Source organism: Spermophilus citellus (assembly GCF_964194105.1).
Source record: "Spermophilus citellus genome assembly, chromosome: 9".
NCBI lineage: Eukaryota > Metazoa > Chordata > Mammalia > Rodentia > Sciuridae > Spermophilus > Spermophilus citellus.
In genome coordinates this window covers 19,174,071-19,200,541 of record NC_138191.1, presented here as the reverse complement: position 1 = coordinate 19,200,541, position 26,471 = coordinate 19,174,071, and the positions used below count along the sequence as shown (strand labels likewise).

The following is a 26,471-nucleotide window of genomic DNA, read 5'->3' as shown; positions in this document are numbered from 1 at the left end:
ATACCATTTAATCCTTTCGAGACTTTTTCTTTCACTATAAAATGGGGCTAATAATTTCTGTCTTAACTGCTACCTCAGCGAGTTGACCTCATAAATAAGTGAGTCACATTTGGATATGAAAGCCTTGAGTAAAATATAGCATTTTATACTAGCAGTTGACAAACTGCCCACAGATCAAAACTACCCCACGGCCTGTTTCTGTATGGGAATGGTATTTACAGTTTTAAATGACTAACAAGAGGAATATGAGCTGTAAAAAACGTAAATGACATTCAAATTTCAGTGTTCATATGAGTGAGCAGAAATGTTTTTTAGTTATATATTATTGCTATTTGTGTCAAAGTTGAATGTGACCCATAAAGTCCAAAGCATTTATTATCTAATTCTTTACAGAAAAAAGTATTCAGTTCCTGCTCTACATAATTGTATTAGTTAGGGTTCTCAAGAAAACCAGAAACAGCCGAATAAATGGGGTGTATATGAATAGATTTTTTTTAAAATGGGAATTGACTCACACTAGTACAGAAATGAAGAAGCCCCAGGATCTGCTGTCTGCAGGGTGAAGTATCAGGAAAGCCAAGTGGCATCATCAGACTGAGTCTGAGGGCCTAAGAAGCAGGAGTGCTGATGTCCCCAGGTATCAGAAGATGGATATCTGTTCACAGAGAGAGAATTCCATCTTCCCCCACCTTTTCTGCTTTATTTGAAGCATCAGTTGGTTGAATGATGTCCACCCACACTGGTAGAACTGGATATGCTTTACTCAGGCTAATAATTCAAATGTTAATCTCTTCTAGGATGTATTCACCATCGTCATGATGATAGAACCAGACCCCATACACTGTCATGGTGTCCCACACAACCTTGGGTTCTGACCAAGTAACATACTGCTCTCTGAAAGAAGTCAAGCAATGGGAGTTAGAGGACTGATTACCCTTCACCCAGAAGCTGCTGACCTTATAGAATAGCAGTGACAACTAACAGGCACGTGCTGGGCACTACTCTAGGCACCTCCCCTGTGTTATGACCCTTAAACCATCTTCCAAGTTAATTACCATAATTTATAGAAATTTCCAAGAAGACAGAAGTGAGAATGGTTAATAAACTGCCTCTGGTCACTTGATTAGTCACTGGGGACTGAGGATTGAATCTGGTCAGTCCAGCTCCAGAGCCTGTCCTCATCATTAATATACTGCAAAATCCAGAGGAGGGCAACAGCCCGTCCAAGGCCCAGTTATGGATCTGTGTGAGAAACAAAAGCCAGAGAAGGTGCAGTGAAGTCCTGGGGAATGCAGTTGATTCTCGGAAGCAGTGGCCCATGTGTGGTATCATTTCTGTCAGAACAAGAATACACTCATCTGGGACTCAGAAGGCTGAAAGCTGGAGTTATGACTCACTCCCACGTGGGAAATTGTGTTCCCTGCCACTCAGGGCTCCAGTCATACAGAAGTTTTAGAGTCCAAGGAGGAATAGTTCGGGGGATAGAGCAATAGCTCCTCTGAATCAGAAGCTGCGACTGCCACTCGGTCACTTTAGGCTTCTCCTGACAATGTGATCAGACAAAAAGAGGAGCTCAGGTACAGGTCACTGACCAGGATGTGCTCTCTCCAAAGGTACAGCAGCACTTTTCTTCCCTGGTACTTCCATTTGGCATGATCTGGGCTGTGAATCTCACTTCCTTCTATTTGTTCCTGGTCATTCCTGACCCTGGTTCTTCCGCCTTCTCATTGACTCAGTATCTCTTTGGAATATTCTACCCCACTCCCTGCAGCTAGCAGCAAGATTTGATTTCTGTTGTTTGTAGCTAAGGTATCTGACTGATAATATGGGCTCTTTAATTGATTCTATTTGTTGTTGTTGTTGTTCTTTTTGGTGTTTTCAATGGGTTTCAAAAGATGGCCAGAGAACAAATATACCCTTTCTAGGGTATATTTCTAGACCATCTTTACTGCATCTCTATTTACTTTATTTTAATTTCCAGCAAAATATACAATTTATTTCAGTTTTATACTAATTGCCATAATTGGTGAGCGCTGGACAACTTGCCTGAAGGCCATTAATTTATAGACTGTCCTGTGGCTTGTGCAGCCTTTCTTGGCAAGATGGACTATTCAGATAGTTCTTAACCTAATTATAAGTGGGAAACTTGGAAATGGAGGAAGTTTTCAGTAAAGTTGAGGACACAGGATGCTCTGTCAAACTGACTCAAAAATCCCAAGAGGACAACGGAGAAGCCCATTGGTGGAGCAGGGGGCGAGGAAGAAGGATCAGGAGAGGAGGGAAGCAGAAAGGCTAAGAGAGAGACCTAGCCTTGGAGCTCCCTGGATTTCTGAAATTCTCAGGAAACTTTGGTGGATCTGTCTCTTACAACCACCTGCTGCTGCTGGAAACTCTTTTTCATCCATCTTTAGAAAGAAAACTTGCCAATCAATTTGTCTTTCCTCTTTTTAGTGTTTTTTTTTCCCTGTGACCTAACTAATCCAAAGGCTGCAACTAAGAGAAAAGTGGAATACAAAATGAGGAGCCTAGACAGTCTGCAAACATAAAATCCAGACACTGAAGAGTAGAACTTGATTATTTCATGGGAGCAACCAGGCTTTTATAACCTCTCTGCTCCCCTCTGTGGATACAGGCTGAATTGAGAGTATAATTCATTCTATAAATCCCCAAAGCAGAAGTAAAATGCAATTCTTTTTATTTTTTCATGACTACTAACCAAAACATTAGTACAGTTCCTTATTAAAAAACAGATATATATGTACATGTATACCTACTTGATATACGTATATATATATATATATATATATGTGCATATATACATACATATGCATGTGAATATATATCTCAGTGTATCTATACAAAGTCAGTATATGTGTGTATGTATATTCTTATTCAAAATCTACCCTACTTAAAGTCTAAGATTGGGCTGGGGATGTGGCTCAAGTGGCAGTATGCTCACCTAGCATGCGTGAGGCACTGGTTTCAATTCTCAGCACCAAGTAAAAATAAAATAAAGATATTGTGTCCACCTAAAACTAAAAAATAAAAGTAAATTTAAAAAAGAAGTCTAAGTTTTTCAGGCGTATACATGCCTGGATCCTATCTGTAAAATGCCAGGCAGGGGGTTTGACAGGAAAATAAAAGACTCTTCAAGAGAATCTCTGTCATATCAACATGGTGCCAGCTAACAAACTGACATGGAAAGGAAAGGCCAATCCCCCTTTTGCTCTGTGACAATGACCCTGATACAAGTGACAAGTTGCTGGAGGCTCTGAGGACAAGTTTATCTCAGGCTGTTCGGCTTTCCAAGCCTGTCCTCACACCTGCAGAAAAAGTTCTCCTGGGCTCCTTGCTGTTCCCTGCTCTCATCTATTATTTTTACCTTTTCTGGCACAGCAAATGTGGGTTAGTAAAAGAGAACTGGGTGCAATACTTTAGCTCCTGGACCCTAGAGACAAACTTCTCAGGTTCAAATGTTGCCTGTGTGACTGACAAATAGATCGGTCTCTCTAAACCTGTTTTCTTATCTGTAAAATGTGGGTAATATTATCAGCTTCTGCCTGGAGGACCAAGTGAATGAATTCACTGAGTGAAGTAGCACTTGTAAAGGGTATAGAATAGTGCCTAGTGCTTCGCACCTCATAATGGGTAGTTTGCTATATCTGTACATAAACTTACTCCAGGGAAAGCCGAGTCCTTTACAAAAAGAACAGCCAGACTGGTCCAAACAGAGCTGAAGACAGCTGAACTATGCTTCTTGTAATAGGGATTTTTTTTTTCCTTGCAGGAAACTCCAATTTTCTAATTATTCTTTACTACTCTGCTGAATATTCTAAAGTAAGAAAGTGTTCCAATTTATAGGTGACTTGCTTTTTGAAAAAATGAAATTAAACACAGAGTATACCATTTCAGTAGAGTTTTAATTAACTGGTAATTTTGAGCCTGAACATCAGCAAAAACAAAGGAAGGACAAAAAGATTTTGCAGTAGTTGTGGCAAAAGACCAGACTGAATCCCACTTCTGCAACTTCTGATTCTTTCACGTCTGGCAAGCAAGCCCTTTACCCTCCTGGGTCTTCTGAGTCTGCAAAATGTGGATACTTGTATCTGTCTCAAAGGGAGACCCTGAGGTTAAAATAAGATAACACGGCGCCATGGGGGCCCCAGTGTGTGCACCTAATATGACTCAACACATGTTGGAATTTGAATTTGGAAGTGGTTCTCCTACACAGAGCCTTTCAGTATTTGGCTCAGGACCTAATGACTTCAGGCACAATTCTACCAAGCTGGGTCATCTGATTTCCCATCTGCAACCTGCCAGCATTTCAAGAATGCTACAAGAGACAACAAACACATAAGAAGGAGAAAATAAGAATTTTTATAAAAACAAGGCAAAATCAAAGTTTTGGGTTTAGTGGTTAGGAGTCTTTTAGAGTAGAGAAAAATAGCCCTTCAGATCTAAGCCACCTTTAGGGAACTTGCTACATCACAGCCCAGTGCAATGATTGACATTCTAGTGGTCTGAAGACTATAGGTCTCTAAGAATGTACCTGCACCCAGAGGTTTCAGGTTATTTGAAAATTAATCTCAAAAAGACTAGGAAAGAGAGAAAACCAGCTCCTCACTATTGGACCTTCAGTGATTTGAAGGGTGTGGGAGGAAACTTTGCCATAACCATACAGGGGTGGTACTTGGAACCTAGTTGAAGTCTGCTCCTATCTACTGCAAGATAAGTTGACACTGATTCCCTTTGAAGAGGAAAAGGTCTGATGTAACAGAAAGGACTGCCCGGGAAGTTGGGAATGGTCAACAAACACGGGACAGGTGTCCTGTAGAGATCCACAGGACAGAAGGCAGAAATCCTTCATCATGGGTAGCTCAGTGGTTGGCTGTTGGAGCCAGAACAAGCCTAGCTCTTGCTTTTTCTGTTTGCATGATATCCAGTTTAATCTGTCAATCTCTTCTGTGTAAAATAAATACCTCGGAGCATTGTTATGAGGGTCATTATATTAATATACCCTGGAAAGTCTGCCTGGCACACTGCGATCATTTGACCAATGTTAGTTGTCACTGAATGTGAATACTGTGCTCATCTTCCTTCCTGTGCCCCTAGTGATGAAGGATCATGTGTCTCATTTCGACTCACCACAACAATGCTACAAGGAACACCTTTACACTTCTATTAAATATGCATTTATTGAGTGCCTAATCTATCCTGGGCAATGTTTCTTTTCCGACCCTACAAAAGTTTACCAGAGGCATATGCAATTTCACGTTTCACCAAAAGGCTGGCCACCTGCTCACAAATTCAAACGTATCCTGGCAGTTCTTGCTTTCCCGCATCTTTGTCAACACTCAGTGTTGCCAGACTCTTTAATTCCTCTCAGTGGTATCAACCTCAGCCATTACTCACTGTGTCAAAACTACATATCCTGAAACACCCAGGTGGAGACCAGATGATCTAAGGTTTACTGAGCTTTGGTTCTACTGCAGAATTTGCATAGCTCATATCCCATCAATTCATTCACTCATGATTTTAATATCCTTGACTAGCCCTTTCTATATTCTAGCAGCAAGACATGAATGACTTGGGGTTAAGGAAGAATTGCAGGAAGGAAATGGAGAATTGTTTACTTTAGCCGGTCCCCTCTGTAATGATTCATCAGTGAAATCAATAGGGTTAGGTCTGGGGAGGCAGTATATTGAGACATCTTCTCTCAGCCTCTAAAGACATAGTATTTACAGTCTATAAGTTTTTAAAGAACTTTCACAAATATTTGTGACCTGAAAAAATTATCTCTAAAATGACAAAAGAAAATTGTGGTTTTTTTCTTAATTTTTCTTTCTTTCTTTCTTTTCTTTCTTTTTTTTTTTTTTTTTTTTTTTTTTTTTTTGATACCAGGGGTGCTTAATCACTGAGCCACATTCCCAGACCTTTAAAAAACAAACAAACAGACAAAAAAATAACAGGATCTCACCAAGTTGCTTAGGGCCTTGCTAAGTTGCTTAGTCTGGCTTTGAATTCACAATCTTCCTGCCTCAACCTCCTGAGTTGCTGGGATTACAGGTGAGCACCACCATGCCCGGCACCACCATTCCCGGCTAAAAACGTTATGGTTATGATATGCTATGGGGCAGGGTAGCAGAATGTGAAAGAAGACAAGCTTAAGAACATATGTCCTCAGCCGGCGTCAAATCTCCCTGGGAATGATCTCTCATGTACTTTGTTCTTAGTCTACAAGTCAAATTATTTGGGAGCATTGACTCACTAAGTACAATGGAGAGTGACAGAATGTGTATGAAAGCTATAGTGCCGGCCATCTATTCAGGTTTGCAAACTGTGCTTCAGATGCAGAAGTAAGGCAGAAACAGTGGGACTCTGGTCCATTCTGCTCCTGTTTGTATTTTCCTCCATAACTCCTTGTTCTTACTGGTATCAGAGTAGCTCCACCTGGTTCTGGTCAAATGTATCAAAATTCTCTGTGAACTTTTGTTAGGGAAATGGGTTCATTGCTTAATATTAGAAAACCATTATCTAACTTTATCATTTTACTAATGAGGACCCTGAGGTTCCAAGAATCTGTGTAGACTGCCTAAAAGTCTCCCGACTAGCTGAGAGCCATGTTTCCAGAATCCCAGTTCAGGACTATTTCTCCCAGTAGAGTCTGAGGAATCATTGATGTATAGAGGCAACTTTGTTCCAAAAATTAGGCCAGAAGCTTGTGTAATGTCAGGGAGGGGTCCTTACTATTCTTTAAGAGTATCTTGACTTTCCCCTGGGGTTACATAGTTTAGAAAGCTCTCGGGGTTAATGTATAACATTTTAAAAGGGCAAACACCACTAAATTGATTTTCAAGCCTCGATCTGTGGAGTTGAAGCAGAAAAACACAAAATTCCCTGTAGTGAATTTCTATTTCATCTAGATAAGTGGAAGTAAATCTGGTAAGACCAAAAACACACTGAAAGGTGTTGCTCAGCACTTTGCCAAACAGAAGTCTCTGGAAGTTTTATTTTGTGACATCTCTAAGTTTAGCTTCACTGGAGACACTTTTCAAAGGAGGCACCTGACCAAACAAAGCTGAAGTGGTTTCGTTGGCTCACAATACCCTTTTTTTCTTATAAAAACAAAGTTTGGGGTCTAGGAGAAATGCAGGGCAGTCTGCTTATAGCTGAAGTTTGACTCATATTGAAAACTGTTGGAACTTTAAAGAAAAACAACAATTATAAAGCACCTAAAATCAAAATACCTGTTTTTGTTGTTGTTGTTTGTTTTGTTTTTGTGGGGCAGTATGAAATTCAAGCTCAAACTTGACCCATGGTAGGCTGGTAATGGCCCTCAAGACATCCACATCCTAATCCCTGAAACCTGTAAACCTCATTCTAAGTATTAATTCATTTATTCATCAAATACATATTGAGTACCAAATATGCCTTAGGCGCTGTGCTAGAGCTTGGATTAAACCGCAGTGAACAAGGTAGATGGTCCTTTTCCCTATTTACTGAATTGTAAATGAGATAGACATACATTTACCAGTTGCGATAACAGTCAGCGGGGACTGCAGTGGCAGGAGAGACAGAGCTGACCTCTCCTAAGAAGAGGCATTTCTGTTGTAAAGGTGGGGTGCAAGGAGAGTCCCACACAGAAGGGAGAGAGAGCTTAGTGCGGTCAAGGAAATAAAACTCACCGGGGTGAAGCATGGAGAGAAGTAGGGCACTGGCACGAGATGAAGTGAGACAGGCAGACCAGGGAGAGAAGGCTTGGTGATAAAAGGGTAGTGGCTGACTTCTCTGTTCCTCTTCTCTTAATGGAGAGCCCTAAGTGTCAGAACTAGAAAGCCGCTCTTAAAAAATTTCCAGTAATTAGGGCTTCACGAGTAGACACGCACAGCTTCAACTCCAGAAATTTTACCTGAATCTGCTCCACTTTCTAGGAAGCACTGTAAACTTGGTCAGCTCAAGTGTTCATGGGGATCAGTTTTCTGCACTCCTTTCATTCATGCAATGTGTCTGTCATGCCGCCTTCTTGCCAGACAGCTGTGTCTGAGGTGTTGAGAATAGGTGAGCCCCCGGCTGTGCTTCCATGGAGCACAGATATAGCAAAGTGCTATGAGGTCAAATGACAGGGACCAAATGAGGGTGTATCCCTGGCTGTCTGTCTGACCTAGGCAAAGGATGAAGGCTTCAGGGAAGAAGTGGCACTTAAGTGGGGACTGAATGATGAGTAGAAGTTGGTCAAGTTGGTCAACAGGTGGATATAGGCACAGCAAGCCTGAAGAGGGGTATTCAGAGGAAGTGGGTACACTAGAGAGGTGAGAGAAGTGTTAAAGTACTGTACCTGGGACAGAGAGAGTCAAAGTAGGAATAGAGGATAGAGGCCTGGTGGGGTAGCTGGTTGAAAAGTGCAGGGTTTTCTTTCTTTTTTTTTTTTTTTTTTTGTTTGTTTTGTAGCAGGAATTGTACCTGGGTGTTTAACCTCTGAGCCACATTGCCAAGCCTTTTTGTATTTTATTTAGAGACAGGGTCTCTCTGAGTTGCTTAGGGCCTCACGGAGTTGCTGAGGCTGGCTTTGAATTTGAGATCCTCATGCCTGAGCCTCCCACGCCACTGGGAAGAGTGCAGGGTTTTGAAGGTCCTAGTAAGTGAACTTGGTCTCTAAGAACAAAGAGAAGCTGTTAATAGTTTGCATGTAGAGACATGACAGGATAAGGCTTGCATTTCAAGAAGATCCTTTACATTTTGGAGTGGCAACTGAGACTGAAGGTAACCAGGAGTCACCTGAGAGATCATTTAGGAGTGTTCACTGGCATTTAGGGAAGAGATGATATTGGCTTGGGAGGGCAGATGGTATCAATGGAGATTTCTAATTACAGGCCCTACTTAATATTTGCATCTGGGCATGTTCACCATTTGGATTAAATATGAAGTCTTTATCCATGGTATTGTTTATAAACTGAATAGGATTTTTATTCATTTGCAAGAAATATAAATTTTGAAAAGATGTAATTGAAGTTAATTTCACTTTCAAGCACCCATTCTTCTGGAAGTTACAATCTTGATTTTAGTCAGTTTGAGATCTCTCCACTTCTTTCTTGGTTTTGAATATAAATTTGGGTGGGAAGTATGCTGAGATCTTGTACAAGGTGAGTGTGGATGGACACTCCTGTCTCCTCATTTTTGTACCCGTGTGGATCCACTGACACATTCTTAGAGTGTCACCCCTGTAGGCAAAGGCTCACCCAGGTTTCTGTAGCACCATCTTGACACCTCTATAGGCCACAGACTCCTCCCGTGTCTGAAGGGTTCTCCAAGCAACATAGAAAATGTTTTGCTTCTTCCAAAACAATCTGACTATGAACAACACCTTGAGGCTCTCTCTTACATCAAATGCCAAGTTTATCTCCTAAAGAACAGGGCTCAGTGTGCAGGATCAAGATTTTCCTGTTGGATCTTGTGGACAGATTCAAGTGATATTTTGGAGGAAAACATGATTCTATATAAGAACTCAAACTGGAATTCATGTCAGGAGTGAGGCTTCAGGAATGGCTCCTGGATTGTTTTGCATGAGGAACTGGACACTGCCTTTTAATGAGGCAGAAACTTGGAAAAAGTATAGATGTATGCCAATGGCCTGGATTCATTGGAATTACGTATGAATTATTATATGTGTTTGAAATATCCAAGAAAAGATATTTGAGGAAGTAGTTGGTAATCGGTAGGCGTTGAATATTGGGAGAACTTTGGGACAGGGAATACACATACACACACATGTTTTTTTGCTGTTGGTTTGTCAGCGTAAAATAGGTGGTTGTGGGAGCTGTGGGACAGCAAGGGATCAAAGGCTGAGTGGAAGAAGGAGGACCTACTTACTTGCCATGAAGGTAAAAGGAAAACTAGAAGCATCTCAGGAAACACAAGTCACACAAGAAGAGAAGCGCAAGAGGGTGAGAGTGTTGACAATGGTAAATGCCACCACCAAGAGGCCAAGTAATACAGAACACAAGAAATGCCCTGTGGATTTAAAAGTCACTGGTGATCTGAGAAAGCAGTTCCAGGATATGGAAGAGGCAAAAGCCAAGAAGGTGTGAAGAGTCTACAGAGGACACCTGGTAGAGTCACCATCAACCTCGAAGAGACAGGCCTGGGGAGGAGGAGCAGACTAGTGACCCTCACTCGAAACTTCAGGAAAGCTTCAAAACAAGCTTCCAAAGGCTCAAACTGATGCCCAAGTAAATGAACTACCTTCAAGGACAAAAACTATCACTTTTTAACAAACACGACAAAATCAAATGCTCAATAAAGGAAAAAAAAAACCTTTACAGTTTCTAGCATCCAATAAAATATTACTCCATATGAGAAGAAGCAGAAAATTGAGACCATAACCAGGATAAAAATAAGTCAATAGAAACACACCCAGAAATGAAGAGTTGACAGATTTAGCCCATGAGCAGAAAAGGACTTCAAATCAGATAATATAAACATGTCCATGTATTTCAAGGAAAACATCAATCTAATAAGATGTGGTAAATACAAAAAGAAAGTGTAAAGAATTATGTTCAAGTTCTTTTTCAGTAAGTCCCCCTTCCCTGTAAATGCCAGCTCTCTAGCCTCTTTTCTGTAAGTTATTTTGTGTCACGTAACAGTATTTTTGTTTCAATATATGGAAGTATTTTAAACTTATCTTGGGGAACCTGTCACATAACCCTAAAGAAAATTTGAAGTGACCTTGACAGGTGGAGGAGTGGGTATGGCTGTGATTGAATTCTAGATGTGCTTCTGCCCTGAATTGTTCATAGAAACTGTAAGACATCCCAGTCTCCTGCACAGAGCAGCTGGACAGGGCTATAGGGATGTACCAGGTCAGGGGTCCTCCAGGACAGTTTGGTGTTTCTGGTCCACCTGCCTGACTGGTCCATCTGAACCCAAGGTCTAACTGTGCCATTCTTACTGGTACAGTTTCCCACGACTGCTGCTCATATTATTTTTTCCTCTCTTTAATACTTTTTGGGAGCTTTAAAGACACTTTTTAAGGTACCCTTACAATGAAAAGAGAAATATTAGTTAAAAGGAAACCATTGAAGTTCAAGAGATCATTTGAAATATTTGTCTTTATCAAAACTGTGTTGGCCATGGGTCAAATCAAGCAAATAAGGGTTAATGCAGAAAAACCAAATTTTCTCACCTACCCACTCCCTCCATCTGGGAGTATAGGCCACCTCTAAAGATATGCATTGCATTAATATTGATCTTAAAGCTAAATGTTAATTTGAAAATCTCCCATATTATCAGCTTTTTGGTTCACATGGTAGAGAACTCAGCTGGTCCATATTACTTTAATCCATAAATCACTTAATTTCCTAAAATGTTTCTACAGGTAACATCTAAATCCTACTACAGGTAGCATCCTATTCCAAAAACTAAAAATCTGAACTCTTCCACATTCCAAAACTTTTTGAGTGCCAACACTATACCACAGGCGAAAATTTCCACACCTAATCTCATGTGATAGGTTGCAGTCAAAATGCAGGCACTCCAAAAAGATTTTATAAAATCATCTATAGGCTATGTGTATAAGGTGGATGAAACATCAATGAATTTCCTGTTTAGTCTTTGGTCCCATATCCCAGACATCCCATTCCCTATATGCACATACTCCAGAATCTGAAAAATAGAAGTTTGAAACACTCTGGTCCCAAGTATTTAGAATGAGGAATACTCAGTCTGTACTAAACTTAAACTTCAGAATTCCAAACTATTCGACATATTTCTATTTACCATCTTAAATGAAAACTCATTTATTTATTCACTGCCCCATGCCAGTAAGGGAAATAGAGATCATGATTTTAGTTTCTCCCTGGATGCAGGAAAATAGAAACATAGGTCTTAGTTGAGCACATCATGCTGCCATGCTCATATTTGGGACTAAATTCATCCTTGGGACTAAATTCATCCTGCCCTTCTCTACCCAATGTCAGATGTACCATCTCTGCCAGAACATCTCCTCATGCAAGCCACTTCATTAAGCAGAAAAGTCCTCTTTGCTTAAGTGATGTTTAATTATCTGCTTGCATTTTAATATATAACAAGTTAAAAACTAACATTGAGGCCATATCTTTCCATTATATGTTGCTCTAAGAGACATCCATCTCCTCGCCACTGAGCATATCTGTCGGGGGGCGGGGAGGGCTCATAAACACGTAGCTTGAAGAGAGCAATGATAAAAATAAAACCACAAAACCAAAATGACTCACTCTGAATCTTTATTATCACTCCTATTAAATTATTTTATGACATATTTTGTTCCTAAAATTTCATCTCAATTTTCCTTCACCTACCTTAGTTTTTCATTTCTTCCTTGATGGACTCTGTCTCCACCAGGGGAGGAAGGTGGCAAGGAAAAGGAAAGTTGGTCACCCAGACGTCATAAATGGCAAATGCCACATTGTTAGGAACATAGCCATTCAACAGGTCAGGCTGAGACACAGCATTAACAACCCAGGCAGAGAGTCCATCGCCTAGCATCATCTGTCTGAAATTAAAAAGTACCTCCAGAGGAACTGCGGAGTGCTTTGTCTGTAAAAAGTGCTAGCAATGGTGAACCAGAGGGACAAAACAGCCTTTGGTGGATTGTTAGGGCACTTAAGGAGGGGCACATTGTAATTAGCCATATGCCAGACTTCCATAGACCAATGAGAAACAGGCCTGGTGGTGCCTCATCTTTGTGGCCTTGTTTTTTCAGGTCAAAAGCAGAATGGCCATTGAGTGGGGAATGACTCACCAAGGAAAGCTCAAAGCGATTCCATTCTCTGGTTTCACACAGAACAGATGAGAACTCTACCTGCACGCCTTTGTGACTGTAGGCCTGCTGCTGAGCTGGGCATATGCGCTTGGGAGAGGGAGGGAAGGCCTCATTCAGCTTACATCCCAATTCTAGAATCACTGTGGATCTGGGAATGTTTATAAGGGAATCAGAGGACAGCTGTGTTTCAAAGATAATGTTGTTACATATAAATATTTCCAGAAAAGAAAAAGTGTTTCATGGATGGAAAACTACCCAGGGTGGTCTTTGGGAGCCGGGACTGGGAGAAGCACAAACTTTGGTGAAGTTGGTTTCATGTACTACGACTCTGCCGATGTATGTCCTTTAACCATTGTATGAATATTATTTAATCTTTCTAAGCCTCAGTTTATCATTTTTACAATGTAGAGGTTGGACTTGGTGATTTTTTTTAAAAAAACAATATATTCAAATTATATTGGTGTGTAGAAGAGAGCACCCTGCACCCCCGTTTTTTGAAAACTACCCATAACTTTTATTAGATTTGCAAAAGGTCTCAGGACTAAAAGAGGGTGAAGAGTCTTGACCGAGATAGATAATCTGTAGGAATGGAAAGTGATGCTGAATATATTCAGTCTGGTGTTGGAACAGATAAGTTACAGGAGGATTTGATTTGTTCTGTTTGGCTGAGAATAAGACACTCTGCTTATGCAAATGAAGACTGATAAAGACCATGAATTTATATTTTGTAAAATGCAATATGATCTTTTGGCTCAAATGTGTGTATGCCAGTAAATTAGGGATTAATTTGGTTCTGAAAATCATGCAAATGCTCTTTGTGAGTTTGTGCATGAATGCAACTTTCTACTAAGTGCCGTTCACCATAAGGAGAAAAGATTCGGCAGCATTCTTTTTAGCTAAGGCAGATAACAATGCAGAGAAGAGTCATTAGACTGAGGAAGACTTAATGGGCACCATCCTCCTTAATAATCTCAGCACTTGGTTCACCATGATTTGGGGTTGATTTTATGATCAGATAACTGAGAAAGTGTGCAATTCCCACCACCTACAGCTCCCTCTTCCTCCTTGCTATTTCCCATCCCTCCCTGAACTGTTGCCAAGAAGGAAAAGTCCTACACAGGAATGCTATTGCCACTTTTTCTGGTTTAGCACGGTGTGTATTCTTAGTCCCAAACAAGGTCCAGCACAGGATAGGTGCTCAGCAATCATTTGTGGAATGAGTGTACGGTTTTCAGAATGCTTTAGTTGTCATGACTCCCTCCTTTCTGATCCTGAGTTGACCAAGGACATCAAATGCAATTCTCTGAAATCCACATTGGCTTCCTATTTTCTGAAAGCAATATGAGTTGCTGTTCTTAATTTACAAAGCCCAGTGGGAATGAGCCTCTTGAGATGTAGGTTATTATCATTGTTCTGTGATACTCCACCAACGAAAGTGGTTCAGGCTGTTCCAGGGAGCATCCCGTACACAATCCTAGGAAACTGTACAGGGCAAATTTTCATCCATCGTACTGAATCATAGCCTCGGTTTATTAACCCCAGGAGTACAGCAAACTCATCATTTCAGTCCTTTTCTTCTACTTCTAGAACTATCCCATGTAAGAAAGAGGAGCAGAAGCGATAATAACAAAAAAGAACAATAACACTACTGACATTTTTATTAAAAATGGGCACTCAGGAATGTATTTGTTGAATTAAATGAATGCCCTATTATCTAAGCTCAGCGCCTCTTGGACAACCTGTAAAACTGGGCTCTTCAGCAAGCAAAACTCTCTGCTCAATTCAAACACAATTAATGGCTAATTTCCTGAATTTTAGACCCAGCTCTACTTACTTACACCCATTTGTTTTTTTTTGTTTTGTTTTGTTTTGTTTTGTTTTTGCTAAGGTTAGAGACATGAAAATGGCCAATTTCTCCATATTAAATTTGGGTCTATTTTAATATGTGCTTTTCACCACTTAACGATGTTTTCTGAATGAAAGTTGTAGCTGTGGGAGGCCAAAAGACAGGGAATCCTCCATCTCCCGGCTAATTCCATTTTCCTTTTGTTTTTCTTCTCTTTGTCTTCTTGCTCCTTCCTCCCAGACACCTCCCCAGAAATACTTCCAGCTCTCCTGTGATCTGTTTATTCCCGTCCCATTGCTGAGTTTGAATCAATTTAGTGTGGACATGGGTATTCCTACTTTGGCTCTCCTTATTATGGTTTGCTGCTGTGACAAACTATCAGTAAATGCACTCGCAGCCTGATGAAGGTTTACACAGAAGAAACATGGGTGTTTTTTTTTTGGGTTTTTTTTTGTGGGGGGGAATTTTTTAAAAATGCAGTAGCTCTGGGTACATTTAGGCTGGGAGAAAGCATTCATTTTCAAGGATTTGAAAGAATTGTTCCTATACATAAAGTCCATTTATCTTACACATCAAATTTCAGTAGCCATCTGGGTCACCCAATTACCATTGAAGCAAAAGACATGACAATGGGTAGTAGGTGCACAGTGTTTGTAATTAAAAAAAAAAAAAAAAGATAACAATTGATTATATTTGCTTCCAAGCTTTATGTAATTTAGCAAGTATAGTTAATTTTTTTTCCCTTTCACGAACCAAAGGGTGTTTAGGTGATGCTGTATTCTAAACATTGTTTTAAATTTTTATTATTTAAAAAAAAAGATGTGCATTACTCCTGAGTTATAAAAGAAGGATGTAGAGACTACAAAACCACAGTAGAAAAAGACTGAAAAAGAAGAAAAATGAGAAAAAAATGGTCAGATGGGGGAAAACACGCTCTCAAAATGGAACTCTGCTAAGAGACACAGATGCAGTACCTTGAACCTCAGGAGAGCTTTAATTAGTCTGGTTCTTCCTCCAGCGCATGCTCAGATGCTCTGCTGCAGACTGTAAATTAGGGCATGGAAATCCAGCAGGGGCCTGGGTGGGTTAAGGGGGAAGGGCAGGATCTTAAAGGGGCAATAGCTATTTAAAAGAGCAATGCCTGTTGGCCCCACCATTCCTGTCAAAGTCCCCTCCACCTTCCACCACAAACCTACTCCACTGTTGTGTTACTTATCTCAATTAATAATACCTCTACTGTTTCTGTTTGGCAACCATGACCAAAAATGGGAGTCCTTGCTGATTTCTTCCTATCTCTAGTTGCAAAATGCAGTCACTAGCAACTTTTGCAGATTTTACTTTTTAAGTATGACTTGACTTCTCCATTCCTATAGTCATTCTTCTGGCTTAAATTCTCATTGGGTCTTGCCGAGGCCATTATAATAGTCTCTCAACAGGTGTTAGATGCATTTTCCATTTCCACTGCTGCCAACTTGTCTTATTTAAATCACGTCACTCCAACTTAGAACAATACCTCAGTGATTCCCCATTGGCTATAGGACAGTGTCCAGCTTCTTAGCATTGCATATATGTCCTCTGTCAACCCTGAGGCCCCATTTCAGATACTCCCCAGATTATACTTTCTGTCCTCACCATATGCATCTGGTATATATGTCTAAGTATGAGTGAATAAAAATTGATTTTTTAGTTCACTTAAAATATACACAAAATTTTAGGGAGTAATGAAAGAATCTAACTTCAAATTAAACAAGGTATTAACTATGTGTCATGTAAAATATTAATTTTAACAACTGATTTTTTCACTTGATGAGCACATCATGATGTAAAGGGGAAAAAATTTTAAAGTTAAAAAAAAAATGACTCTTTTTCCAAAACATAGTGAACTCACGTAAAGGATTTTATTCAGTTCAATAATTGATGAGGGAACTAATAGAGTAAAGCCGATTCTAAGAGCATTTCAGAAAACGGTTATTTACAGGAAAAAAAAAAAAAGAATGTTAGGATTGCTAGATTACATACTCAATAAATTAATGCCCACAGGACAATGAAATGATAGATTATCTTTCCCAGTGAATGTAAAAAACAATCTGCAAGTTGGCCTGTCACTTCTGTGTCGGGGCTCTTCATGAACCCTTCTTGCTTTCCTATTTTTTCTAAGTTAAGAAGAATCCTTCTTAACAATGGAAGTAACGGAAGTTTTCTTCCTAATCAATCAACTTCCTATAGATCTTCCATGTAGGTACTTTCAGCATCATTATAGTCACTTCTTAACTAACAGAGTTTTCCAAAACAAAACACATTTATGTCTTTCTTAGTTTTTCTCAGTTTTTCTTTTAGTGGTTAAGTGAACCCAGGTCACTTAACCACTGAGCCACGTCCCCTGTCTTTTTATTTTTTATTTTGAGACAGGGTCTTGCTAAATTGCTTAGGGCCTGGTGATCCTCCTGCCTTAGCCTCTAGAACCTCTGGGATTACAGGCATGCACCTGTAATAAGAGAGAGATATTAAATAACAATCAGCCTTGTGGAAAAGTGTATGGTTATGTGGACATCAAAAATGTAGGAATAGGGGCTGGGGATGTGGCTCAAGCGGTAAACCGCTTGCCTGGCATGCACGGGGCGCTGGGTGCGCTGGGTTCGATCCTCAGCACCATATAAAATAAAAAATAAAGATGTTGTGTCCACTGAAAACTGAAAAATAAATATTAAAAAATTCTCTCTCTTTTCTCTCTATATATTTTTTAAAAATGTAGGAATAATAATAATAATAATAATAATAGAGCTCTCCAAAATAGTAAAAGAGAAGGCAGTATAAAAATAGTTCTAACAACCCAACAGATGGACAGAAAGTTAAAAGAAAGAAGGTGGCAAACAGAAAACACAAAATGAGAGGATGAAAATCATTTCAATTATATCACTCACAATAAATATAAATGAATTTAACTCTCTTATTAAAAGATGGAGACTAGCAAACTGGATGGGAAGAAGAAGACCTCTTTCCATAAAGATGCCTAAAGCAGAATAAAACCAAAAGGATGAATGTAGAATGATGAAACAAGAATCAAAGGTGACAAGGAAAACACGAATAACAACAAAAACAAGGGGATGCAGCAAAGCTAATATCAGACAAGATAAAAATGAAGACAAAAAAGCATTAAAAGAGAAAAGAGCTTTTCATCATGATAAAAAGAATGATTCACTTAGTACTTTTATGAGCTTATAAAGAAAAAAAGATAAAGACTCAGTGATGATTGTGGAAGGTTTTGATACGTTTATTAAAAGCTGATATATCTATCTTACAATTCAGTAATAATACAGACAACTTTAATAAAATTAGCAAGCTTTGTCTATTAGATTATATAAAATTCTGCACCGAAGACATGGAAACCATATATTATTTTCAAGACATATAATACATTTAAAAATGACTACATATTATTGTTTTAGCTTTCTTATGAGAACAATTTCCAGTATTTAATATTAGCTTTGTCCATAAAACATTTAAATGGATAAACACCAATCAAAAAGCTAAAAAAATAGTAATAACCTTTAACTGGAAACTATTTTTAAAACGCACTAACCGGGGCTGGGGATGTGGCTCAAGCGGTAGCGCGCTCGCCTGGCATGCGTGCGGCCCGGGTTCGATCCTCAGCACCACATACCAACAAAGATGTTGTGTCCGCCGAGAACTAAAAAATAAATATTAAAAATTCTCTCTCTCTTTCTCCTCTCTCACTCTCTCTTAAAAAAAATAAAAAAATAATAAAACTTAACTACAGATTTAAAAAATAAAAAAATAAAATGCACTAACCATAGTTAATTAATTAATTCTTTGGTACTGGGAATTGAACTCAGGGTGTTTAACCACTGAGCCACATCCCCATCCCTTTAAATATTTTATTCTGGGACTGGGTCTGGCTAGGTTGCTTAGGACCTCACGAGAGAGCTGGGGCTGACTCTGAACTGGTGATTCTCCCGCCTCAGCCTCCTGGGCAGCTGGGATCATGGGCACCTGTGCCTGGCAGTTTATTGGTATTAACCAACAAATTACGGTCATGAAAGATTAAAACTATTTACACAAAAGTATCACTAACAAAACTAGTGAGACAAATAGTTCTTAGAAGTGTATATCTTTCAATGGAATTATTCTTAAAAAAAAAAAGAATAGAAAGTAAATAAGCTTTCAAATCACTTAGCTAGTGTAAGAATTACAGAGTATCAAAAGGCAATGAAAAGAATTGACTGAATCCATGAACTATATTCTATTAGAATTATATTCATATATTTCTTTATAGAAAGAGAAACAACACAAAAGTTGGTTGTTTAAAAGAATTACAAAGTAGACAAACCTCTAGACAAGACTAATAAGAATGCGACAATAAAAATGAACAATATTAGGGGCTGGGGATGTGGCTCAAGCGGTAGCACCCTCGTCTGGCATGCGTGCAGCCCCGTTCGACCCTCAGCACCACATACCAACAAAGATGTTGTGTCCGCCGAAAACTAAAAATAAATAAACAAATATTAAAAATTTTCTCTCTCTCTCTCTCTCTCTCTCTTTAAAAAAAGAACAATATTAAGAATGAAAAACGGGACATAACTACAAAGAGAGCATGATTCTTACAAACCCTAAGAGAAAACTGTGAACAAGCCTATTTCAAAAGCAACAGAAAAACTAAACAAGCATTTGTAGAAATAAATAAGTAAAAGTGGTATTTCCCTTTCCCTCTCCCAGCCCCCACTAAAGAGCATCCCTGCCCCAGAACAAGCTAAATCTATATGGTTCAAAGAGAGCAGCAAAGGGCAGCAACCCATAAACTACAATAGACATAATAGTTAATGGATAATTTCTGAAGCATAACAAAGATGCTGGCAAGACAAGGACAGTCCCAGGTCACCACTTCTATTCAATACTGTATCAGGGTCATTGTAGGGACAACAGAATATTATACAGTTGTTAAAAAGAACACTTTGGCTTGAGAGGGAGGCATAAGGGGACTAAGATGGGCCATCAGTGTCCCTCGGCCCTGCCCTGCCACGTCTTTCCCTACCTCTCCAGCCCCGCATGCAACCTTTAAACACCTGGGTGCCCATCACTTGCCCTACAAACTATTCTTAGCTCTCCGTGTTGACTTTGCGCCTGCTGCATACTTATATAAGCGAGTGTATCTCAGGGCTCACGATCACTGGCTGGCGTATCTGGGCACTTCACCCAGGGCCAGCACAGAAGAGGGTGGGAATTCCACCCGGCCCCGCGCCCTCCCACCCCCGCGCTCCGCTGGTCAGTCCAGGCCCCCGACCGTGGCGGCCCGAGAACCCGGCGGCGGAGCGCACACGATGCCGCCCCTCCCGGTGTTTCTCCATCCCAAAGGGCGCCTCCCGCCGCACCCACTTCCTCTTTCCTCTCGCTGGAGCCGACGCACGCAGCAGTCGCTCTCAAAAAATTATTTCTGACAGGAAGCCCGGAGGCCCGCGGGGAGGGCCACCAGCCAGCCCCGCATCCCCAGCGCGCGGCGGGGTCCCAGCCCCTGGTGCGCCCCTTGGCCCCCGAAACCGGCCTCCGCGCGCCGCTCCCCGCCGCCTCCGCGGCTCCCCGGGCTCGCGCGGCGCCGGCTCCGGGGCGCGGGGCCATGGAGGTGGAGGAGGCGTTCCAGGCGGTGGGGGAGATGGGCATCTACCAGATGTACTTGTGCTTCCTGCTGGCCGTGCTGCTGCAGGTGAGTCCGCAGCCCCCACCTCTCCTCGAGGCCGGCCCGGAGGCCCGGGCCCCGCGTCCGCTCCCGGCCCCGCCCGGCCCAGGCCCGCGTTCTGCTCCCCGCCGGGGTGGAGCGCGCGCTGGGGCGGGGCAGGGCGCGGTGGCCTGGGTCCCGCGACGCCACGGTCGCCTGCTGGCCGCAGAGCCTCGCTGGCTCGACTCCGGGCTCCCACCCCGCCACCTGGGGCGGTGGCTGGAGGGTTTAGGGGAGGCACTTGAAGCCCCCGGCGCTGGTTAGTAAGGGAAGCCAAATACCATTACCTTCTGAAACAGGCTGCAAAAATGAAAGGGGAATGTTACTGTAACCTGTGGCGCTGTCCCCTTGGCATCTAGGACACAGAGAAGGCTCTGATGACAAACACACTAAAGGCTAGATCTAGGGTGGCCTCCTTCAGCTCCGGGCATCTACTTACCAGCCTTTTCTGGGTTTCAGGGGTCTTCCTGTTCCAGGGGCTTGGATGCATAGGGTTTATTTCTAAGTTCTGCTGGATCATTCAGCCCTAAGGCCAGCCTTGGGTTGAGAATTTTATAAGCCAAATACTGCCATCTGCAATATGTGGTTACCAGATGGAATCCCTTCTTTATTGTATAGAATTCTCAGAACCTGCTTGCACATCCCAGCTTAAAAAATGTGGGTTCCATATGCTTAAAAGATCACTACACATTAGCTTCCAGGCAGGTGTTTACTCCTCTCTCGCCAACTTAAAGGGCCCATTTGATATCAGTTGCTTCTTCCAATATTCTAAAGGCATTTCATTCAGATTCCTCTATTAGTACCTACTAGAGCCAGCCACTTACTTACTCATTCTTGCAGTCAGAACATTGAACCGTGTGCCTTGCAGGTTCTGAGCACAGGAACACAATGCTGAGCAAATCAAGGCCCCTGCCTACAGGAGGTTGGCTTTCCAGTGGTGGTGGGGTGTGGCAGCTGACAGTTAAAAAGCAACTAGTTAACACGTGTTGGTAGTTATTCTGCAGGAAGTACAGGCTGATCATGGGCATAACCTCTGGTTGCTTAAGACTCACCTAAGGCAGGAACAGGAACATGGGAGGAGGTAAAAGTTGACTTTTCATTCTCTTTTTCCATTAAAATGTTCAAAAGTTCAGTTGATTTCAACACCAGCAGGGGGAAAAAATGGTTCCAATGATGGACTGAGTGGTGGAGACAGTTCTTTCTTGTAGTAGAACAAGTTTTCAGCTCCCAAATATATGGCATTCAGAAGTTCTTTTAAACTTGTTTTAGGTTTTAATACACTTTTTCTGTGGAAGAAATATTTTCATGCTGAATCATGAGAGTAATTAATACAGAGAAAATAAAATCACAACCATGATATTTGATCTTAGTTTACAAAAAAAAAAATTTTTTTTTGAGAATATTCTTGTTCTAACCAAGAATTCCGGGAACATATTCCTTCTCTGAGCAATGCCACCTCCTTATCCCTACCTTCCACTTTCCTGTGTTATCCTCTTCTTACCAAGCTAGCCAGGTATCCACTGACTTAGAATAAGCTTGTCTTGAGTGGTATTGTACTGAAAAGGCGAGGATGCTGGGTCAGGACTTGTTGAGTTTCTCTTATTTACTTTTATTTATGGTTGACCTACTTTGTTGAAGTTTGCTACCAAAAAGTTCCAAGCCCGTGGCCATGATGGTTCACTAACCCTTGGCTGACATATGATCAGTGTTTGCCACACAGGGATCAGGTCCTGGAGTGTTGTTGGCAATAAGTGACTGTTTATCTTGTAGGTGTGGGCTGGGCGGGCACCTGGGAGGGACACCTGTGCCACTGGAGGAGTTCAGGCAGGAGTGAATCCTTCACAGTCCCCACATGATTGTGAGGACTTAACTTCCTCGTTGACATGCATGATCCAAGTGGTCATAGGTCCACCGAAAACAGTCCTGGATATGAGAAGGGATTTCCCCCAAACACTTCTCTACTGAGACTGTGGCTGGAGATTTTTGGGGATAGAGGAGTTGGCCTGTAAAGTGGGAGTGCTAGGAGACCTATGACGCAGTTGTATCATGGATGAATTCATCTTTCTGGTGGGGGATGGGGAAATGTTCCCCCACAGAGGAAAAGTAAGAAACCCTTTTCACAGAATTGCCTTAAATGGAAGGAAATTGATGTTTGTCTGTTTTTAACACCAAAGGACTTTTCTTACCATGGAGCAGGGAAGGTACAGATCTGCGGAACAGAAGCTCTGATAGAGCAGGGGAGCATCACTTCAGCCTTTTCGCATCTGCGATTTGATAATGACTAACCACAGCCAGGGCGCACAACACTAGAGGGACAGAGATGGACACTTTATGGCCCTTTTACGTTTTCATCCTTAGGGAGCATTGTTTTTATTTTTAAAATGTTTTTTTTTTAACTCCCTTTGCTTCAAATACATCAAGTTCAGACTAAGAGAGCAAAACCACATACCACAGCAACTCTGAAGGTCCTAGGTTAACCGCTTTCTTGAATTACCAAGAGCATTGTGTATATTATCAAAAGCAGCCACACTCTCCAGTTTCCTTTGCTAAGAGACTTCCCTTCACCCTCCTTGCAAACACAATCTTGAATCTCTGTAGTGGTCAGCTCTCAGACACATAAAGAATAGATGAAGGTTTTGTCAATTTCTCTTTGGCACGATTAGATGCAGATGCCTTCATGACACACGTACCTGGTTTGAAAGTACATGAAGAAATATGAAAAAGATTGCCTTATATAAAAGTAGTCGACTTATGAATAAGCAATAAGATTTACAATTTTAACAGAAAAATTCTTACTATCAAAATATACTTGCCTTCCCTAGGGGAAGAGTTATTTTTGGTATTCAAATATGAATAATTCTGTTTAGTTTATGCTGTTCTCTTTTCCAAGGTGTGTTAGAGCTGTTGCCATCATCACCGTGCGGTATTTGCGTTTGTGTGTGCGCATTTGCCACGCTGTCTGGAGGAGGCAGGAGGCAGTAAAATTCTTGTTTTTTTCCTTATCTTACACATAAAACAAAAATGGATCCTGCTTCTTTGTTCTAAGCCAGAGGCTCCAGCCCCTTCATTTTCCTTAGGATCATGAATCTTAGGTTGTGGTATAATTTGCACAAAATTGGAACTGTTCGTTAACAAACAGGAACATGTACTCTGTAACATGCATTAGTTTCAACAGCCAAATTGTGATGCGGGGTTGTGAACCTCATCTTGAGATACTGTATTCTGATGGGCATGAATGCATTGATTTTTATGTAAACCCTTAAAACTCTCAACCTTATTTTTCAAACCCTAGCACTACCAAGGCATTAATGGTGCTATGCAATAAATATACTTTTTATGGCATTTTAGGAAGTGAAATGAGTGAATCGGTATTTTTCAGGAGAGGAACCTATCCTAGTCAACACACGAAAAGATGTTTACCTTCAGTTGTCATCCAGGATGGGTGTATTGAATGACTGTGACATACCATTTCACACTTATTATATTAGCAAACACTAAAAAGTCCATCCGTGTGATGAAAATGAGCAGAAATAGGAACTACCTAGTTTAGAGAACAATATGGCACCATCTAGTAAAATTAAAACCCGGTGTTTGCACCAGGGGCATGCCAATAGTGTGTCTTGAACATGCATATAAGAGTTTATTACTGCATTGTTTTTATTTTTATTTTTTGCCATGATGGGGATTAAATCCAAGGCTTCACATATTACCACTGAGCAACACCCCCTGCCCAGGATTTTTTTTTCCATTGAGGTGAAATTCATATAACTTAAAATGAACCATTTAAGAAAAACTGGCCATCTTAAAGTTAACAATCCAGAGACTTTCAGTGCTTTCACCGTGTTGTAAAACTATCACATCTACTTAACACAATATGTGACCACTCTAAAAGAGACTCCTCAACTCATCGGACTGTTAGTCCCCATTTCTCCTCCCCCAGCCCTTTGCAACCACAAATCTGCTCTTTTGTCTCTATGGATTTATCTATGTCGCCTATTTAATATTAATAGAAGCATACAGTTATGACCTTTTTCACCTGGCTTCTTCTGCCCAGCATAATGTTTTCAAGGTTCATTCACATTACAGCATGTATCAATATCTCATTCCTTTTTTATGGCCAAATAATATTCTTATATCTATGTGTACCACAGTTGTTTATCCACTCGTCCATTGGTGGATATCATTTTTTAAATAACAAAACCCAATAAATACTTTCAAAAAGATGTTAAGGTGTGATATGAATTTGTTAGACCACAACAACTAAAATGAAATAACTAGATCTTTATGTAACTCTACAGATGGACCTCTAAAACAATGTTAAGTGCAAAAAAAAAGGCAGAGATAAATACAATATAAATTTTAATGTTATTAATATATCAAATATTCTTAACATAAAATTTAAAGCACATGAAACAATACCATATATGGCTTATGAATGTATAGAAACCATTTAGACCAAGTCATGGGATTGGTTGCCTCTTGGGAAGGAAAAGAAGGGGTGGAATTTGGGTGGGGTATAAAGGAAGACTTCATCTGGATTTATAATATTGCATTTTTTAAAAAAAATCTGAAGGATATATGATGAAGTTTTATCCTTCGTTTGTTGTCATGGTGGGTTTGTGAGTCTTGTTTTGTTCAATTTGCTATGTGAAGAAAAGAAATTATATAGAAGTGGGAGAGAACGCTCCAGTTTTCTGGGTGAGTATAGTGTTTATTCCTTTGGGTTGATATCCCTTAAGTCTTTTACTACGGTGAGTTGTCATTTAACACAGGAGGGTAGGATGGAGTGAGTTCTGTGCAAGGTGCTTTGTTAAACTTTGTGTTGAACACTGTCACAACTCACCTTTCCTTCCTTTGTCACTGTGTCCTTCCCTCCACAGTTCATTCCTAGGTAGACCACATTTTTGATGAGATATGACTGAGATGATAACTAGTTCTTCTAAATTCAGTGCCATACCCCAGCGACGGAGTTCATGCCATAAACAAGTGAAGATCTTATTTATGACAGTCATTGAGACCAGCCTTCGGCACCACCAGGGTTCAGCCAAGGTGGGAACCTGTAAGAGCTTATTCGTGGTGACTCCAACGCATGTTGGAACCTACCAAGGTTCCCTGCTAGGTTGAGCAAGTTTTATGCTGCTCCTACCCTCACAGTTTTCTTTTGATCCTCAGACAGTGACCCAGAGCTTGGATCCCTTGAGAGTTTATGATGAGTTGGGGAATGTTTGCCTGGTGTTCCTTCCACCAGTTCAGGTGGGTGGGGCCACGCTGCCCCCCCCCCCAGCCTCCTAGGAAAAGTTGTCTTTAGGTAGGCACTGCCCCCTGGTGTCAAGCAGATGAAGCTGCACATCTGTCAGACATTTCCTTCCAGGGAGGCTGTGGAGATGCGGGAGGCCTCCAGAAGATGTAGAGGGCTCCTTGGGTTCAGAATATTTCAAAACATGGGGCTATGCTTTGAAAATCAGATAGTCTTATTCTTTTGAAGCACCCAGACCCCCAGTCACATGCCCGGCAAGGCCCCCCCATAGCTCCCTGACATGTACCTAGAAAAAGAAGGTATCACCTTCCAAGTTAGCACGAAAGAAGACTTAAAAATATGAAAATGGCCATGTGAATAGGGCAGAAAGAACACTGGACTTGCATGCTGTGCCACTGTGCTGCAAGGGGGCTGGTGACCTTGGGCAAATGACCCCTCCATCGACTGCACTCTTGGAAATGGCTGGGCCATGAAAGTTTCGTTTGTTTTGTGGGTTTAAGATTTCTTAAAGTTGTTTGGTACCCTGTAACTAATTGGCTGCCTTAGAAGAAAGAGGTCATCAAATCCAAAGACATATATAGGTTGTCAGCGTCCCCTCTGACTTCTTTGCCCTAACACTCAAACAAACAAGTGCCTGCATTCTTGGGAATCCTACAGTACTCCACAAGCAGTATATGGAATTGTAGACTTAATGGAAAACAGAAAAGAAAAGAGAAAAGGATCACCAGAATTTTGTGCACCCTGGAGGTAAAATATGCTCACCTTTTTGGTGTATAGCTTTCCAGACTTTCTTTCATATAAATATGCACACTTGTCTCTTTTTTGCAGAAATGTGTATTAACAC

At 40.9% G+C, this 26,471-nt stretch overlaps 1 protein-coding gene across 2 annotated transcripts in view; it reads left to right on the top strand.

The window, feature by feature from the left end:
• Window positions 1–19,453: 19,453 nt before the first annotated feature.
• The window catches only part of SLC22A15 (solute carrier family 22 member 15), an 82,446-nt gene continuing 75,428 nt past the window's right edge, over window positions 19,454–26,471 (top strand). For both annotated transcript variants that reach the window (XR_014023854.1, XM_081308613.1), the window contains exon 1: window positions 19,454–20,358. Coding sequence is in view for 1 of the 2 variants with exons in the window: in XM_081308613.1 (XP_081164739.1) it covers window positions 20,272–20,358 (87 nt within the window). In the remaining variant the exon portion in view is untranslated. The remainder of the gene's footprint in view (window positions 20,359–26,471) is intronic.